This window comes from Accipiter gentilis, chromosome W (assembly GCF_929443795.1).
Source record: "Accipiter gentilis chromosome W, bAccGen1.1, whole genome shotgun sequence".
Lineage (NCBI taxonomy): Eukaryota > Metazoa > Chordata > Aves > Accipitriformes > Accipitridae > Astur > Astur gentilis.
The window spans coordinates 31,089,951-31,108,446 of NC_064918.1; the positions used below are offsets into that span (position 1 = coordinate 31,089,951).

At 42.3% G+C, this 18,496-nt stretch overlaps 2 protein-coding genes across 12 annotated transcripts in view; one reads left to right on the top strand and one right to left on the bottom strand.

Annotated features, from left to right (window-relative positions):
• The window catches only part of LOC126035485 (uncharacterized), a 349,826-nt gene that overhangs the window by 141,268 nt on the left and 190,062 nt on the right, over positions 1-18,496 (bottom strand). The window lies entirely within an intron of this gene.
• Positions 1-18,496, top strand: part of LOC126035446 (transcription factor RFX3-like) — a 149,038-nt gene that overhangs the window by 122,148 nt on the left and 8,394 nt on the right. For 7 of the 10 annotated variants that reach the window (XM_049794015.1, XM_049794018.1, XM_049794016.1 and 4 more), the window contains 4 exons: positions 12,325-12,422; positions 12,739-12,888; positions 14,559-14,767; positions 15,799-15,952. In XM_049794015.1, the coding sequence (XP_049649972.1) occupies positions 12,325-12,422; positions 12,739-12,888; positions 14,559-14,767; positions 15,799-15,952 (611 nt within the window). Of the gene's footprint in view, positions 1-11,936; positions 12,014-12,324; positions 12,423-12,738; positions 12,889-14,558; positions 14,768-15,798; positions 15,953-18,496 lie in introns of those variants that run through there. The other 3 variants (XM_049794023.1, XM_049794024.1, XM_049794025.1) reach the window with 3 other exon arrangements.

Sequence of the window (18,496 nt, forward strand, 5' to 3'; positions counted from 1 at the left end):
GGATACCTTATTGCAGCCTTTCAGTATATAAAGGGGACAGAGAGAGACTTTTTTACCAGGGCCTGTAGTGACAGGACAAGGGGCAATGGTTTTAAACTGAAAGAGGGTAGATTCAGATTCAGATTTAGGGCTCAGGAGCATATCTGAAATGCTTGTGCACTAACGCACGCAGTATGAGAAACAAACAGGATGAACTGGAAGCACAGAACTATGACATCATTGGTATTAGTGAGACTTGGTGGAATGAGTCCCACGACTGGAGTGCTGGGATGGAGGGCTACATGCTGTTCAGGAGGGACAGGCGAGGTGGAGGTGTCACACTATATGTAAGGCAGAGGCTTGATTGTACAGCCCTTATAGTTAGTGGTGATGTGGTGGAGAGGCTCTGGGTGAGGATTAGGGGGATGGAAAACAAAGGAGATGTTGTAGTGGGTGTCTACTACCAATTGCCCAGCCAGGATGATAGCACTGATGAGTTATTCTATAGGCAATTAGGAGAAATCTCTGGATCAGTAGCCCTTGTCCTTATGAGATATTCCAACTTCCAGGACATCAACTAGGAATATCGTACTGCTGCGACGAGCAGGTCTTGGAAATTCTTGAAGTTTGTGGGAGTTAATGTCTTGTCACAAGTACTCTGTGAGCCAACTAGGAAAGATGCCCTCCTAGACTTGTTGTTTGTGAATAGAGAAGGACTCGTGGGGGATGTGATGGTAGGTGGCTGTCTTGGCCACAGTGATCATGAAATGGTTGAGTTTAAAATTTTCAGCGTAATGAGATAAAAGGTGAGCAGCGTTGCTACCCTGGACTTCAAGAGAGCAAACTTTAAGCTACTCGGGGAGCTGCTTAGCAGAGTACCCTGGGAATCTGCTTTTGAGGGCTTAGGAGTGCATGAGTGCTGGTCAGTTTTTAAGAAGCACATTTTAGAAGCACAGGAGCAGGCAACCCCCTTGTGTCACAAGTCAAGCAAGCGGGGCAGAAGACCAGCTTGGCTGAACAGGGAACTCCTTGTGGAGCTCAGGAGGAAAAAGAAATTGTGTGATCTCTGGAAGCGAGGTCAGGCTTCGCAGGAAGATTACAGAGCTGTGATTTGTATATGCAGGGAGAAGACACGAAAGGCCAAAGCTCAATTAGAGTTGAAACTGGCCAGTGTTGTGTCAGACAACACGAAAGGCTTTTTTAAGTACGTTAATAGCAAGAGGAGGTCTAAGGAAAACATTGGACCAATACTTGTTGAAGATGGTCACCTGACAAATAGGGATGAAGAAAAAGCGGAGGCATTCAATGCTTTTTTTTTGCCTCAGTCTTTAATAATACGGATAGTCCTTGGGCTGCCCAGTCCCCTTAGTCGGAGGACCATGACTGCGGGAACAATGACTTTCCATTTGTGGACACTGAAATTGTAAGGGACCAGCTGAATGTTCACAAGTCCATGGGGCCTGATGGGATTCATCCCAGAGTACTGAAGGAGCTAGAGCATGTTACGGCAGGACCCCTCTCGATCATCTACCAAAGGTCTTGGGAGTCTGGGGAGGTCCCTGCTGACTGGAAGCTAGCCAATGTTATTCCAATTTACAAAAAGGGCGTGAGGGAAGACCCAGGGAACTACAGACCTGTTAGTCTAACCTCAGTTCCTGGAAAAATTATGGAGAAGATCATACTGGGTGCTATTGAAAGGCATTTAAAGAATAATGCAGTCCTCAGGCACAGTCAACATGGGTTCACAAGGGGAAAAGTCCTGTCTAACTAATTTGATCTCCTTCTATGATAAGGTCACCCGCCTAGTGGATGAAGGGAAGGCGGTCTTTCTGGATTTCAGTAAGGCTTTTGGTGCTGTCCCTCGCAGCATCCTTCTGGACAAGTTGTCCAACTGCGAGATGAGCAGGTTCACAGTGCGCTGGGTGAAGAACTGCCTGAATGGCAGGGCTCAAAGGGTTGTAGGGAATGGGGCTGCATCTGGCTGGCAACCGGTCACCAGCGGTGTTCCTCAGGGCTCAATTCCAGGGCCAGTTCTGTTCAATATTTTTATCAGTGATCTAGATTCAGGAGTTGAATGCACCATTAGCAAGTTTGCTGACGATACCAAATTGGGAGGTGCTGTTGACTCTCTTGAGGGACAAGAGGCCTTGCAGAGGGATCTGGATAGATTGGAGCATTGGGCAGTCATCAGTGGCATGAAATTTAACAAGTCCAAATGCCGGATTCCACACCTGTGACAGAGTAATGCTGGGCACAAGTATAAATTGGGAGATGAGTGGCTGGAGAGCAGCCCTGCAGAAAGGGATCTGGGGGTGCTGGTTGACAGCAGGCTCAATATGAGTCAGCAGCGTGCCCTGGCAGCCAAGAGGGCAAACCGCATCCTGGGGTGCATTAGGAGCAACCTGATCTAGTGAAAGGGGTCCCTGCCCATAGCAGGGGTTTGGACCTTTAAAGGTCCCTTGCGACCCAAACCATATGATGATTCCATGATGATGATCAAGAGAGCTATGGCCCCTCCAACTACTAATGCTAGGACCCTCACTTACTCCTGTAGCTGACACCACAGGCCCCAGGGTGCCTACACCCCCCAGTCTGACTCCAGTAGCTGGGCACCAAATTTCATTCACACACACACAGAGGTATCACCAGCAGCTGGCACCTGTTCCTTGCAGTACACATACACAAGGGACAGAGAGTGACATTAAGCAGAGCGATAGTTAAGAAAAGAGTTTAAAAGAAAATCTTTTAAAAGGACAGACTGCAATGATCAGGCACAGGGCTCAGCCAGACAAGTGTACCGACTGGTCCCGTCTTACCCGTGACTGGCCCATTTTATCCCCCTTTCTGTCTGTCCCCCCTCTTTGTTTCTCCCTGCTTCCCCTTCCCCCTGCAAGTCCCTTTGTCAGTTTGTATAGTTCTATCAATTCCCACATCCCTCCCAGTTTGATGTCTGGGATCCCCCCTGGTTTAATATCAGTTGCAAAGTTCAGGTTGATCTTCCTGGAAGTGGTGCCTGTAGTTTAGATTCCTTCCTAAAACATTTATTGCATGTTTTGTATGTTGTGTTAAATATAAAAAAGAAATTTCCTATTTACAATCCAGTATAATCCTTGTAAATACTAAGTTTTATATCCTTTCTGTGGACCAAACAATAGTCAATTTATAAAGTTGGATTAATATTTTAAGACATAGAGCCTCAGCTATCCTTGTAGCTAGAAAAGCTATTTTTGATACTGTAAATGACACCTTCTACCATGGTGACTTCAAGTGTAATCACAGAACCATAGAACAGTTGAGTAGCTGAGGTTGGAAGGGATCTCTGGAGACTGTCTAGTCCAAACCCCTTCCCAACCCCTGCTCAAAGCAGGATCAACCAGAGCAAGTTGCTCAGGACATTGTCCAGTCAGGTTTTGAATATCTCCAAGGATGGAGACTCCACAACCTCTCTGGGTGATCTGGTCCAGTGTTTGACCACCCTTAAGAGTAAAAAAGAGTTTTCTTCAGTTTAAATGGAATTTCCTATGTTTCAATTTGTGCCCATTCCCTCTTGTCCTGTTACTGGGCACCACTGCGAAGAGTTTGGCTCCATCTTCAATACACCCTCCCATCAGGTATTTAGACACATTGATAAGATCCCTCCTGAGCCTTCTCTTTTCCAGGCTAAACAATCCCAGCTCTCTCAGCATCTCCTCCTATGGGAGATGCTCCGATCCCTTCATCACTGCAATGGCTCTTTGCTGAACTTGCTACAGTATGTCCATGTCTGTCTTGTACTGGGGAGCCTAGAACTGGAGACAGGACTCCAGGTGTGGCCTCACCAGTGCTGAGTAGAGAGAAAGGATCACCGCCCTCAACCTCCTGTCAACACTGTTCCTAATGCAGCTCAGGATACCATTGGCCTCCTTTGCTGCAAGGGCATGTTACCGGCTCACATTCAGCTGCTTGTCCACCAGGACCCCCATGTCCTTCTCTGCAAAGCTGCTTTCCAGCCAGTCAGCCCCTAGCCTGTACTGGTGCATCGTGTTATTCCTCCCCAGGGGCAGGACTTGGCATTTCCCTTTGTTGGACTGCATGAGGTTCCTGTCTGCCCATTTCTCCAGCCTGTCGAGGTCTCTCTGAATGGCACAACAGCCATCTGGTCTATCAACCACTCCTCCCAATTCTGTATCATCTGCAAACCTGCTGAGGGTGCACTCTGTCACATCGTCCAGGTCATTAATGAAGTTGTTAAACAGTACTGGCCTGAGGATCAACCCTGGGGGACACCACTAGAGGCTGGCCTCCAGCTAGACTTTATGCTTCTGATCACAACTGTCTGGGCCTGGCAGTTCAGCCAGTTTTCAGTCCACCTCACTGTCCATTTATCTAACCTGTACTTTGTCAGCTTGTCTATGAGGATGTTATGCGAGACAGTGTGGAAAGCCTTGCTAAAGTCAAGATAAACAGCATCCACTGCTCTCCCCTCGTCCACCAAGCTAGTTGACTCATTGTAGAAGCCTTATCATATTGGTCAGGCATGATTTCCCATTCCTAAATCCATGCTGATTCCTACCAAGCACCTTCTTTGGAAATGGCTTCCAGGATTATTTTCTCCATCATCTTCCCAGGAATAGAGGTGAGGCTGACCAGCCTGTAGTTCCCCAGATCCTCCTTCTTGCCCTTCTTGAAGATTGGAGTGTCATTTGCTTTCTTCCAGTCCTCAGGAACCTCCCCTGATCACCATGACCGTTCGAAGATAATTGAAGAGTGGCCTCGCAATGACATCAGCCAGCTCCCTCAGCACTCATGGGTGCATCCCATCAGGTCCCATCTCCAATTTGTTTAAATGCTTCCCTAACTGGGTCCTCCTCTACTGAGGAGAATTCTTCCTTGCTGCAGACTTTCCCTCTGGTCTCAGAGGCCTGGGATTCCTGAAGGCAATCCTTACCAGTAAAGACTCAGGTGTAGAAGGCATTCAGTACCTCGGCCTTTCCCATGTCCTTTGTCATCAGGTTCCCTGCCCCATTCAGCAGCAGGCCCGCATTTTCTCTGGTCTTCATTTTGCTGCTGATGTACCTGTAGAAGCCCTTAATGTTGCCCTTCACATCCCTCGCCAGTTTCAACTCCAGGTGGGCTTTGGCTTTCCTAACCCCATCTCTGCACACTTGGACAGTGTCTCTGCATTCCTCCTGGGTCACTCACCCCTTTTTCCAGCTCCTGTATGCTTCCTTTTCATGTTTGAGTTTAGTCGGGAGCTCCTTGTTCGTCCATGCAGACCTGTCACCTTTGCTCGATTTCCTGCTCATTGTGATGGACCATTCTTGAGCTTGGAGGAGGTGATCCCTGAATATCAAACGGGTCTCCTAGACCCCCTCTGCTCTCCAGGACTGTCTCCCATGGGATTCTTCCCAGCAGGTCCCTGCACAGGCCAAAGTCTGCTCTCCTGAAGTTTGGAGTTGTGATCCTGCCATTTGCCTTGTTCCCTCCTCTCAGTATTCTCAACTCTACCATCTCATGGTCAACGCAGCCTAGGCTGCCTCCCAACCTTCACATTGCCAACCAGTTTGTAAGAATTGTAAGAAAAGCTTCCTTGTTTGTATGAATTGCGTCCAGCAGAGCGTCTCTCCTTCAGCCCTGTTTTTCTGATGACAAGCTCTCTCTTTTCCATAACACCCTGCACCCTTTGCTTGTCAACCCATTCCACCACTCCCTCACTTGATTGTGGGTCGTCATCTCCCTCCCCTGTCATTTCTAGTTTAAAGTTCTCCTCACCAGGTTGGCCAGCCTGTTGGTAAAGATGGTTTTGCCCCACTTGGTCAGGTGGATCCCATCTCTCTCTAGCAGAGAGAGATCTAGCAGATCTTCAGTCCTTAAAGAAGGGTCCCCATGGTCATAAAATACAAATACCGATTGTCATCGCCAGCTGGGCAACCAACTGTTGATCCACAGGATCCTTCCATTCCTCCTCAAGCCCTCACTTCTCACTGGAAAGATCAAGGAGAACACTACCTGGGCCCCCATCCCCTTGACCATTGCCTCCAGATGCATGTGGTCACACTTGATATGCTCCAGGTCTCCTCTGGCAATATCATTGGTGCCCATGTGAAGATTCGCAAGGAGTAATAGTCTGAGGGTCAGACAAACCTTGGCAGTATCTCCACAGCATCCCAGATCCAACCCCCAGCAAGCAGTAAACCTCCCAACACAGCAGGTCAGGTCGGCAGATGTGGGCCCCCACCCCCTACAGCATGGAGTCTCCCACTATTATCACTTGCCACTTCCTTCTGTTGCTGCTGCATGGCTCAGGCTTAGCTAGCTCGGACGCTTCATTGGACAGAGTTCCCGGACCCTCATCTGCTGCAAGGGTACTGAACCTGTTCTTTAGCTGGAGATATGCAGGTGGAGCAGGAGCCTTCTTCCTGTTGCCAGAAGTCACAAGCTTCCAGCCTTTGCCGTTTCCTAACCCAATAAGCACAGACCACCTGATCCTCCTTCAATACAGCTGAGGGTTCAGGCTGCAGGGTCCTGAAAGAGATCCAGTTGATCTCTTTCTCACTATCTCTGATACCACACAGTCTACTGACCTCTTCCTGTACCTCCTTGGCAACACAGATCCTGTACCACTGCATGCCTTCTGCAGGCAAGGAAACTGTCTCCCTCTGCCCCAGCCTCAGTGAGAGACCCCAGGCACTCGCTGTACTGAAAGCTGCATCCTCCCTCAGGAGTTCAGTCTGGATTGAGGCCTCTGACATTATAGGGATAGTTGCTCTGATGGCTGGAGGTGGTGCCCTGTGACACATTAACATCATTGCTCAGGACATGGATGCTGTTCTCTGCAAAGTTTCTGGCCCCCTTCTGAGCAAAGTGCTGCATCTGTTGGCTACCTCTGTTAGCTGTGCCGTAAGAAGCAACTCGGGAAACTATTTGCAAGTACTGCTTTGTAGAAATACCCCATCATAGGCAATTTTCTTTTTTTCTGGATAATCAGAAAGCTACCAACAGCAGCTGGCCAAAAAAAAAGGGAAAATGTGTTTAATAATTCTATTTTTATGAGTTTCATCTTTCTTTTCCTGATTTTCGGGGGGGGGATCCCCAAAACCTACTCTGTTACATAACTTCCTAATAAATATTACCATAAAAGAAATTAACAGTGAGGAAAAACTTTTTGAAAAACAAGCTCCAAGTAAAATTTGGTCAGTTGAAATTTTTGTGAAAACTTTTTAGTGCCCACAAAATGAATGAAAAACTACTGTGTAGGAAAAAGCTAAATTTCTTTGTTTAAAAAGAAGTCAAACACTCTATACTTGAGTCGGGAGTAAAGTTGATTATTATCTAATGATTCTAGCAAAAGACCAGAGCTGCTGTATATTACTGGCAATAGACCCTTTCCCCTGAGAATGGCCTTTTTATCTCTTCACAAGTGACAGGATGGACAGTAACAAACTTGTTTGGGAGTTCCTATTCCAGGCAGAGAAGTTATGTTCAAAATATTTTTCACATTGTATTTCTCAATTTCAGCAATTACAAGTACCGGAAAGACTGCAAAATCTTGTTATTTGTGAGATTTGTGTAGGAGAGATTTTTCAGATGAGAACCCAAGCTTTTTGAATGCTTATCCAAAAATAAATGTTCTCCTTGTAACTTTTTTTTTCTACATCATTTAATGTGTGTTTAGTAACACTTTACAATCAGAATGAACTTAGGCCATTTATTTTGCACCAGATTGTTCTTAAGATTCTCTGGAAGAGGATTTTGGCAATTCTGATGATAGCCAGATCACCTTGAAGAATATTTGGAGCATGTAGGTGCTTAGGCTTTTGGTAATGGCTGGGTATGTTAACCACTGTTTTCAGGACAGAGGACAACAAAATTTTTTTAATTTAATGTATCATTTTCAGAGCTCATTAGAAATTTGTGATCACTCTATACATCACTGTCCTCTAATAATATAGTGTTTAGCTAGAAAGAGGGAATATTATTTCTTTAGAATTTAGAATTCCTCTTTCTTCATAGCTAAAGACTGTTTTGTTTTGTTTTTTTAAATCAGGATGACACTGAGCTGCTTCTTTCCACACTTATTTTTTTTAAAACAGATCATCCTCTAATACAGTGGGGTGAAAAAGATCTTATGTTAGGTGTTTTACATAGCATTTGTCCAGAAAAAAAAAAAAAATGTTTTCCTTAAAGAACTAAATATCATTGACACATTATTTACAGTATTCCTTATACTTTGACTTTATCTTATTCTGCAGCTAATAAATTAACATGAGTGAATGCTTAGCTAATTAGTAAGTGCATACAAAAATGTTTATGTAGAAGCATAAGTGGGTTAGATTGACAGCGCAAAAGAGCATTTGTTCTTTGCCTGGAAACCTCAAGAAAGAAAGAAAGAAAAAAAAAAGACAAAAAAGCCTGTTCCATAGAGCTAATACAGAAGTTTTATAAATCAAAATTAATTTTCAGATGAGCATCCACATTTGGGGGCAGTTACATAAACTAGTTATTACTACAAATTTGAAGAAAAGGATGCTGTGAAAAATAAAATATTTTTCTTTTTAAGCAAATTGGCTAACTTTGCTAGCAGAAATTCTTAATTACAGGATTCATCGAGTACTCAAGTTGAAGAAGGGCATTTCTCATATTAGGTGACTTCCATTAACCATTAATTCTTACTCCACCAAACATGATGTTTTGCCTCATAAACAAAATCCAGTCTTTACTTGCACTGTTTCTTCTTAGGTGTAGTGGGGAAAAAAAAAGCACTTAAAGATAATATGATTTCCCTTTTCTATTTTTTTCTTCTCCATTACTGTAGCAGCATTTGTTCTCCACCACCAAGATTTCACAGCAGTAAGAGCAATCCTACCTTCTGTTAGTTAAACACATTCTTATATATTGCATATTGATGCTGTCTTTGAACACTGCACATTGCATTTTGTTCTTCAGAACTAAAATAAACAGCGTGTTGGCAATGGTTCAGGGTACTTGGAGCTTACTTGAGGAAACTGCAGTATTGCAATTATTGCCATTTCCTGCAGGGTTTTGCTCTTCAAAAGCACTTAGGCAAAAATTGAAGGTGGAAAATTCATGATGGAAGTTTTCAGGAGATAGGAAACAATTGTTGCAATTACTAATGTACCTGTAGGAATGCCAAAAAGAATTTTCATTGCTGATCATAAGTTTCTTGAAAGGGTCTCAGGTGAAGTGGTCAGTTCTGTTTGTTAAATCAGAAACTAAATATTGTTACATAATATAGAATCAAAGAATAATTCAGGTTGGAAGGGACCTCAAGAGGTCTCTAGTCCAACCTCCTGCTCAAAGTATGGGCAATGCTGAATTCAGACCAGTTTGCTCAGGGCTTTACCCAGTCAGGTCTTGAAAACATATAAGGACAGAAACTACACAAACCTCTCTGGGCAACCAGTTGCACTGCTTAACTGTCCTCCTCGGTTGCTTGTGCCCTACTTCGTTGTCCCTCTAGCAGATATTGGGGTTGTTCAAATCTCTCATGAGAACCAGAGCCTGTGAACATGAGGCTTATTCCAGTTGCCTGAAGAAGACCTGTATTGGCTTTACATGGCAAGGTTTTGATACAGGTGGGGGGTGCAGGGATGGCTTCTATGAGAAGACACCAGAAGCTGTCCCCATGTCGGAAAGAGCCAGTTTCAGCCGGCTCCAAGATGGACCCACTGCTGGCCAAAGTCTGAGCCAATCAGAGACTGTGGTAGCACCTCTGCGATAACATATTTAAGAAGAGGTAAAAACTGCTACTGCACAACAGCAGCTGGGAGAGAGGAGTGAGAATATGTGAGAGAAACAACCCTGCAGACACCAAGGTCAGTGAAGAGGAGGGGGGGAGAAGGTGCTCCAGGTGCCGGAGCAGAGATTCCCCTGCAGCCCGTGGTGAAGACCATGGTGAAGCACATTGTCACCCTGCAGCCCATGGAGGACCCCACATGAGAGCAGGTGGATGTGCCCTGAAGGAAGCTGTGACGCCATGGAGAGCCCATGCTAGAGCAGACTCCTGGCAGGAATGGTGGCCCTCTGGAGAGGAGCCCATGCTGAAGCAGGTTCCTGTCAGGACCTGTGTCTCAGTGGGGAGATCCACACTGGAGCAGTCCGTTCCTGAAGGACTGTACCCTGTAGACAGGACCCTTGCTGGAGCAGTTCATGAAGAACTGCAGCCTGTAGGAAGGACTCACGTTGGAGAAGGTCGTGAAGGACTGTCTCTTGTGGGTGGGACCCCACACTTGGAGCAGGGGAAGAGCATGAGGAGAAAGGAAAGGCAGAGACAAAGCATTATGAACTGACCGCAACCCCTAATCCCCGTCCCCCTGCACCGCTCAGGGGGAGGAGGTAGAAGAGTTGGGAGTGAAGTTGAGCCTGGGAAGAAGAGAGGGGTGGGGGGAAGGTGTTTTTAGATTTGTTCCTATTCCTCATTATCCTACTCTGTTTAATTGGCAATAAATTAAATTAACCTTCCCCAAGCTGAGTCTGTTTTGCCTGTGACAGTAATTGGTGAGCGATCTCCCTGTCTTTATCTCGACCCATGAGCTTTTCATCGCATTTTTCTCCCCCTGTCCAGTTGAGAAGGGGGAGTGATAGAGCAGCTTGGTGGGCACCTGGCAGCCAGCCAAGGTCAACCCACCACAAGACTTCATCTACTTCTTCCTGATCAGGCAGTCTGTATCAGATACCTACAACATCACCCACATTGGTATGTCATCTAACCCAGACCCTTAAACTCTCAACTGGCTTATCATCCATCCCTAGGCAAAGCTTCATGCGTTCCAGCTCCTCTTTCATATAGAGCGCCTTCTTGGCTTGTTTTCCCTAAAGATTCTGTATCCATCCATTGCAGCACTCCAGTTGTATGAGCCATCCCACAATATCTGTGAATCCTGAGATCGTAGCCCTGCAAATGCTCACAGGCTTCTAATTCCTCCTATTTTTCCCCATGTTGCATGCATAAATGTGCAGGCACTTCAGAGAGGCACCCGTTCGTACCAATTTCCCCAAAAGGGCATGAAAGCTTTCCCATAACACTGATCTCCTGACACTTCCTTAGTTATGTGCGTATGCTTGAAGTGGTCCACTTTCAACATGGTTTTGTTGATTATGAGGTCCCTCCTGTTAACCCCACATCCTTTGCTTGCCCATCCAGTCTATGACTTCCTCACTTGACTGTTGGTCATCCCTTCCCCATCATTCCTAGTGTAAAGCTCTCCTTACCAGGTCGGCCAGCCTGTTGGCAAAGCTGTTTGTGCCCCACTTGGACATGTGGATCCTGTCTCTCCCTATCACACAGTCCTCCATCCTCAAAGAGGATCCCATGGTCATAGTGGCAAAAAGTCTAGTTGGAGGCCAGTGACTAGCAGTGTACCCCAGAGGTCAAGACTGGGTCCAATACTGTTCAACATCTTCATTAGTGATCTGGATGATGGGGCAGAGCACACCCTCAGCAAGCTCGCTGATGACACAAAACTGGGAAGAGTGGCTGATACGTCACAGGGTTGTGCTGCCATCCAGAGGGACCTCAAAAGGCTGGAGAAATGGGCTGACAGAAACCTCATGCAGTCCAACAAAGGGAAATGCCAAGTCCTGCACCTAGGGAGGAACAACCCCACGCACCGGTACATGCCAGGGGGGCCAGCCAGCTGGAAAGCAGCTTTGCAGAGAAGGACATAGAGGTCCTGGTGGACACCAAGTTGAACATGAGCCAGCAGTGTGCCCTTGCCACAGAGGGCTGCATTAGGCAAAGTATTGCCAGTAGGTCCAGGTAGGTGATCCTTCCCCTTTATTCAGCACCAGTTCAGTACTGTGTACCTGGAGTCCTGTGTCCAGTTCTAGGCTCCCCAGTACAAGAGAGACATGGACATACTGGAGAGAGTCCAATGACGGGCAATGAATTGGCACTGCTTAACTGTCCTCAAGGTGAAAAAATTTCTCCTATCAAGTCACGACTTCTCTTTTTTCAGTTTATGCCTGGTGTCTATCACCCTCCTGCCATGCATCATTGTGAAGAGTCTGACTCCGTCTTCTTGATACCTTGTAGGTATTGAAAGGCTTCTTTTAGGTCCCCCCTAAACTTTCTCTTTTCCTGGCTGAACCAAATTAGTTCCCTCAGCCTCTCCTCATAAGGTATGTGCTCCAGCCCCCTGACCACGTCAGTGGCCCTCTACTGAACTTGCTCCAGTTTAACATCCTTCTTGTACTGGGAGGGATCTGAACCTAGACTGGATAAGTCTCTGAGCCAATAAATGCAGCAGATTTCCATGTGGAATATTTAAATACTGAGGATGCAAAAGGTTTCAAGAGAGGCATCTTGCCATCTTTTTAATTTTATTTTTATTCTTTAATGTTTAGGTGCCTTGACCCAAGCCATTCGCAATTTTGCAAAAAGCCTTGAAGGTTGGCTTTCCAGTGCCATGAACAATATTCCACAGAGAATGATACAAACCAAGGTAAACAAAGTTTGCTGCAGTTTTTGTCACTTTATGCAATTGTACACTCGATGTCATTTAAGATCTAAAAGTAGCAGCATTTTAACCTTTATGCTAAATGTCATATTTAGGTTGAACTTCAAACATGAAACATGGGATTGGAAATAACTTTGTTTTGCCAAAAAAAATTAATAGGAAAAACTGTATTTGTTCCATTATATGTGAACTGCAATATCTGAGGGCTCATAAATTAATACAGCAATTTTAAAATTAAAATAGACAAAACAGAAGACTTGTTGATAATACAATGTGTTAAGATAAATGGATTTCTTCATAGGTTGCTGCTGTAAGTGCCTTTGCCCAGACTTTGAGAAGATACACCTCTCTTAATCACCTGGCTCAGGCAGCACGGGCTGTGCTTCAGAACACTTCTCAGATCAACCAGATGCTCAGTGATCTCAACCGTGTTGATTTTGCCAATGTACAGGTAGCTGTGGCTTTAAAAAACAGACTTTTAAAAAAATTGTTATTTCCTCCCAAATTTTTTATTCTTATTGTTAGTTCCTATTATTCCATCAAGAAAGCAAAGTGGGAACATTTTGCTGATTTTTATATATGCAGTGATTCAGCTGAAACTTTCCAGCTTACACTTTGGCTGTAAGGAAAATAAAACCTCAGAACCATTATCTATTTTAATTTTCTCTGAAGGCTTCTTATCTTTCAGACCATGCATTCTGCCAATTTTTATTTAATGCAGATGAAAGTGTAGAGTACATGTGTTCTTAGAATGAACAGCATGAACAATGCCTGAAGATGAAATCTTGGACATAGCATAGCTTCTGTTCTTCCATAAAAAAATATTGAACATACAGCACTATTTATAGTACAGATTATTTCATTACATTTATTTTTATTTCAAAGACAATATCATTAGTATACTTTCTTCAACTGTTTGTGTTTACATTTCCAACCTTTTCTAAGTAACTGGTTAGAACTAGCTTCCAGTTATCTGTAAAACAACAATTTATTATTTTTCATTAGGTTTAGAAAAAGGTTTACCTTTTACCTGTTTCTTCTCCTTAGAAGAAACAACTTTTTTTTTCTCCTGTTGCTCAACTAACTGACATGGCCCAGATTACTGGTATTCATACATTTGTGTTCTTTCGTGAGCAAATATTTTAACATATTTTATCTTAACAGAAGTTCAGAAGTTTACTAGCAACAGTTAAATTCTTTTTGCTTGTTGCAAAGACCTTTGAATAAATAAAATTTAACACAGATATAGTTATATTGCATAATGGTGTGTAAACTACTTAAGATTTAGTATGTGACCAAATATATGGTATATTAAATATTGTTCTGTGGTAAGATATAAGGTCTATGAATGTTGAGATGTTAACTTGGCATGTAATAGCTAGAGTTTAAGAATATGGCCTATATTAAATAAATATTGTTTTTCTCTAACTTCCATTTAACAGAAGTGTCCTATTGGTCTTATTTAAACTTTAAAAAGTAATATAATCACATTCTATGATAATACTGTGAATTGCTCATTATTGTACATGGACTGTGTTTGTCCAATTGTGTGCTATTTATATTACTCATTAAGCAAGGTGTAATATATTGCAGATAATGGATAAACACAATAATCATTTTTTGCCTATAAAACAAAGCTCTTTTTAAGCAAGGTGATTAAAAAATGTAACAGAAGTTGTATTTGGTCTTAACTCCTGAAAAGCAATAGGAACCATGGTACTTCGGTTCCTCTTTATTTCTTTCTCTCCCAACTTCCATTTGACTGCACTTTCCACTCCTTGTTCCTGTAGTCCCAAGCCTGATAATTCCTGAAACTTTAACTAGAAAAATTATGAATTAGGGAAGTTGAAAATTCTTTCATGAAAATTAATATGGAACATTGCAATGTATTTGTATTTTTCCATTGTATTTTTGTGTGTGTGTGCTTTATTTGATGCCCATTTTTATACTTTGGGTTCCTTACTCTCATTTTCTTCCAACAAAATTGAAAGAGACATGAAAATAAAAATACTCATTAGTTTGCCTAATAAGTGTATTTCATCCTTTTCATTTAATTGTTTAATCTTTAAAAATAATTTACATTTTGTGTTTTGCTTTCATGTTTGCCATGTGTTGTAACAGGAACAGGCTTCCTGGGTGTGTCAGTGTGATGACAATATGGTTCAAAGACTAGAAACAGATTTCAAGATGACTCTTCAGCAGCAGAGCACTCTGGAGCAGTGGGCTGCCTGGCTTGATAATGTAATGATGCAAGCATTGAAACCATATGAAGGAAGACCCAGCTTTCCTAAAGCAGCACGTCAATTTCTTTTAAAATGGTCTTTCTACAGGTAGTTCTTAATAGTCTTCTAAATTATTTTAGCTGTTTTATTATTCGCTGAACTGTATGCTGTAATAATGTTGACAAAATTAATATCAGACAATAGTTCCCAAGAAATGAAGAGCTTCCCCCCCCCCCCCCGAAAGATTAGTGTTGTTAACATTAAATACAGGGCTATGTGCAACTCAGCAGTGGATGAAATGATCTTTGTATATTATTTTATAGGCCTTGTGCAAGTGTAATGAGGTTAGAATTTTTTTCCTGATTTGGAAACATGCTAGGAAACATTTTGGATTGAATAGCTATACAATTTTAAAGGCAATGTTCTTAATACTTTTTATTAAAATACCATGGCTTCTATTTTTATTATGTAGGGAAAACAAAATATTTTTTAATGTTTAAAAAGAACATCAAGAAAAATATTCCATGTCATCTGCTACTGTATCAGTTATCATAGTAAAGCCAGGTTTTTTTCAAAATGGCACATTGTAGCATCTACTTTCTGAGGGTATCATATGGATATTTTCATCCACAATCTGCATTTTTCTATTATAAGGTATACACAAACTTATTTAAATTTTACAAGTTTAAAAATCGTACCAATTAAAACCTTTGAACTAGGAATGTGAGCACAACAGACACAATATTTTGAAGGACTACTTTGTTTAAAATTAAATAAATAATCTTAATACAATTTTATTATTTAATATTTTAACAAAAAACTTCCTTCCACTAAGGTCAGTTTTTACATGCGCTCACATATTGGTAATTGTGCATATACCAAAACAAAACCCTTCCAGTCTTTTTTAAAATTTAGCTTCTAGTTGTGTAATGTGGTCTCCAACCATGCTTTCAGAAAAAGGGGAGAGGCAAATAATTGTCTTTCCCAGACATTTCTTTCCAAAGACACCATAAATCACCTCTTTTTGGATAGCATTACTTGAAAAGATATTATTCTTGAAGTGCATATTCCATATTAATAAATTATTAAAGAATTGTGATATTTATTTCATAAATTTCTTTTTCCCCATATTTAAATAGCTCAATGGTGATTCGAGATTTAACCTTACGCAGTGCTGCTAGCTTTGGCTCTTTTCATCTGATCCGCTTGCTTTATGATGAGTACATGTTTTACTTAGTAGAACATCGTGTTGCTCAGGCAACAGGAGAGACACCTATCGCAGTTATGGGAGAGGTAAGATAATATGCAAGACAATGGATTGGTGAATTTAGTGATCAATTTGGATATGCATCTACAAGTTTTTTTTTAAGTTTACATGGAGCTATGGGATATTTTGTAATATAACTGTTGCAGATTGAGTTGCAAATACATTCGGTTCTTCAAATTTGGGTTATATACTTTAATCCATGTTTCCTTGGCTGATTGTTTTTCAGAGTACTAAAACCACAATGACTTCTAACACTGATTCTCTGCAAACGAGCTTGCTCAAAAAAAAAAAAAAAAGCAGATCAACCTACTAGGTAGAAACCTACTTTTTTGAGTTCTGGAAAACTGAATAGTTTATATGAAAATAATAAAGGAACAGAATAATAGGAAACTTGCTTTCAGGGATCTGTTTACACATATTTACACATACTTAAAATTCCAATACAATTATTTACACAAATGAGTAGTCCCATTGACTTAAGAAGGGTGGCTCACATGCAGAAGTTAGTTTTGCTTCAGTGGTACTGTTCATGTGTAATGGTTGTACATGGCAAGGCTTTGGGAGGGGGCTGCAGCGTGGGGGCTGCAGGGGTGGCCTCTGTGAGAAGAGGTAAGGGACTGCCCTGTGCCGGACACAACCAGTTCTAGCCAGCTTGGCAATGGACCCACCACAGGCCAAAGCTGAGACAATCAGCAAAGTTTTGGGTGCCTCTGTGAAAACATAATTAAGAAAGGACAGAAAACACCAGACAGGCACAGGAGGAGGGAATAAAAGAGAGTGAGAAACAGCAGAGGGAACACCAAGGTCAGAGCAGTAGGAGATGCTCGATGGGGGAGCAGATATTCCCTGCAGCCTGTGGAGAACTTCCAGAGCAGAGAGATATTCCCAAAGGAACTGCAGCCTGTGGAGAACCCCCTCCAGACCAGAGGAAAAGTGTGAGAAGGAAGGAGCGGCAGAGAAAAACCGCTATGTACTGACCACGAGCCCCCCTGTACCACCCATTGCCTCACTGAAGGGATTGAGTGTAACTTGCGACAATAACACAGGGGGGAAGAGAGGTGCTTGGAGTGAAGTTGAGCCTGGGAAAGGGAGAAGAAAGATGCCTTCCTTAAGTGTTTAAATGTTTTGTTCCTTTTTGCTTTTGCTTCCCACTACTCAAATCAGTAATTAAATATTTCTTTTAATTGGCAATAAATTAAATTAAATTCCCGAAGTCTGGTTCGCCCATGACAGTAATTGGTAAGTGATCTCCCTGTCTTTATCTTCATCCATGAGCTTTCTCACTCCAGTTCTTCCTGTTTTCTCCCCCACCCCTCTGGATGGGAGGTGGGGAAGTAAGCAAATGGCTGGATGAGTGCTTGGCTGTTAACCAGGGCCAAACAACAACATGCATGAAATGAAAGTAGCACAGAAGTACTTGCAGGATTGGGACATGGCATATTTTCATGCTTATATTTCAATGTATTTTGTTTAAAATAAACAGAGCAAAAGTCTCAATTCAAAACCACTGTGTCTTATATGTATCCATGGTATTTGCAAACTGAAGTTTACCTCAGACCTCTTTTTTTCCGTAGCTCACCTAACCATTAATTTTGAGTGAGTTGCTTAAGAATTCACATTGTCTTAGGAGTTATCATCAAGGAATTGTACTTTTAAAGTGCTAGAAAATGGATAGCTGTGGACATATAATAGGTGGTTCACCAGACTGAAGCTTAATGTTTTTATATTTGACGATCATTATATCATGTTTTATCTTACTGATAAGTTGTAAGTCACCTTGCATGACTTGATATATCATTCTTCCCTCAGGATATATTAAATAGTATAATTAAATATTATAAAAATATGTACTTTTTCATAGAGATGGGGAGTCTTGGTTTAATTTGTAGTTTGATTGATATGTTTTAGAAAAAATAAATTACTGTTTCTATTTAGATATTTGATTAAACTCTGCCATTACATTTATAGCAAAGTATTGCAAAAGTGTAGTATTGCTACATTCTTGTTTTCTTGACAGACATGATATATGTTAAATGTAATGTTTTTGGTGTACTGTGGGACTTCCTATAATGTTTTGGTAAACTTAAGATGGATCTTAGAGATGATCTTAGATGATCTTAGAGAGAAAATATGTAATCTAAAGCTTTTAGAGGTGAGAAGGGAACAGGGAAGATGTAAATATTCATTAAATACATGGCTTCTCGTTTTTCTCTGCATTTACTGACTGTGGTTGAAATAAAATGGAAAAGACTAAGGCTAGTTTGACAAACACTTGAAGCCAATATAAACTGGCTTTGCAGCTGAGAAAAACACTGTCTCCTCTCCCATCTCCTTAGCTTTAGACACTGATGCTGGCACAAGTACTCAGGCAGTCCTGTGGTTAACTGGATCAGAGAATTCATCCTGTGCAAAATAACCCCATTAAAATTGTGGGGTTTTTTTCCTTGGGTCAGTTCGTTCTTTGCACGGCCATGTGAACACTTAAGGTGAAAGGATGGGTATGGAGAGGTGAGGAGGGAGTATGTGTGAGGGAACCTGGAAGGATAGGGCTGCTGCTGCTTATGCTAGTT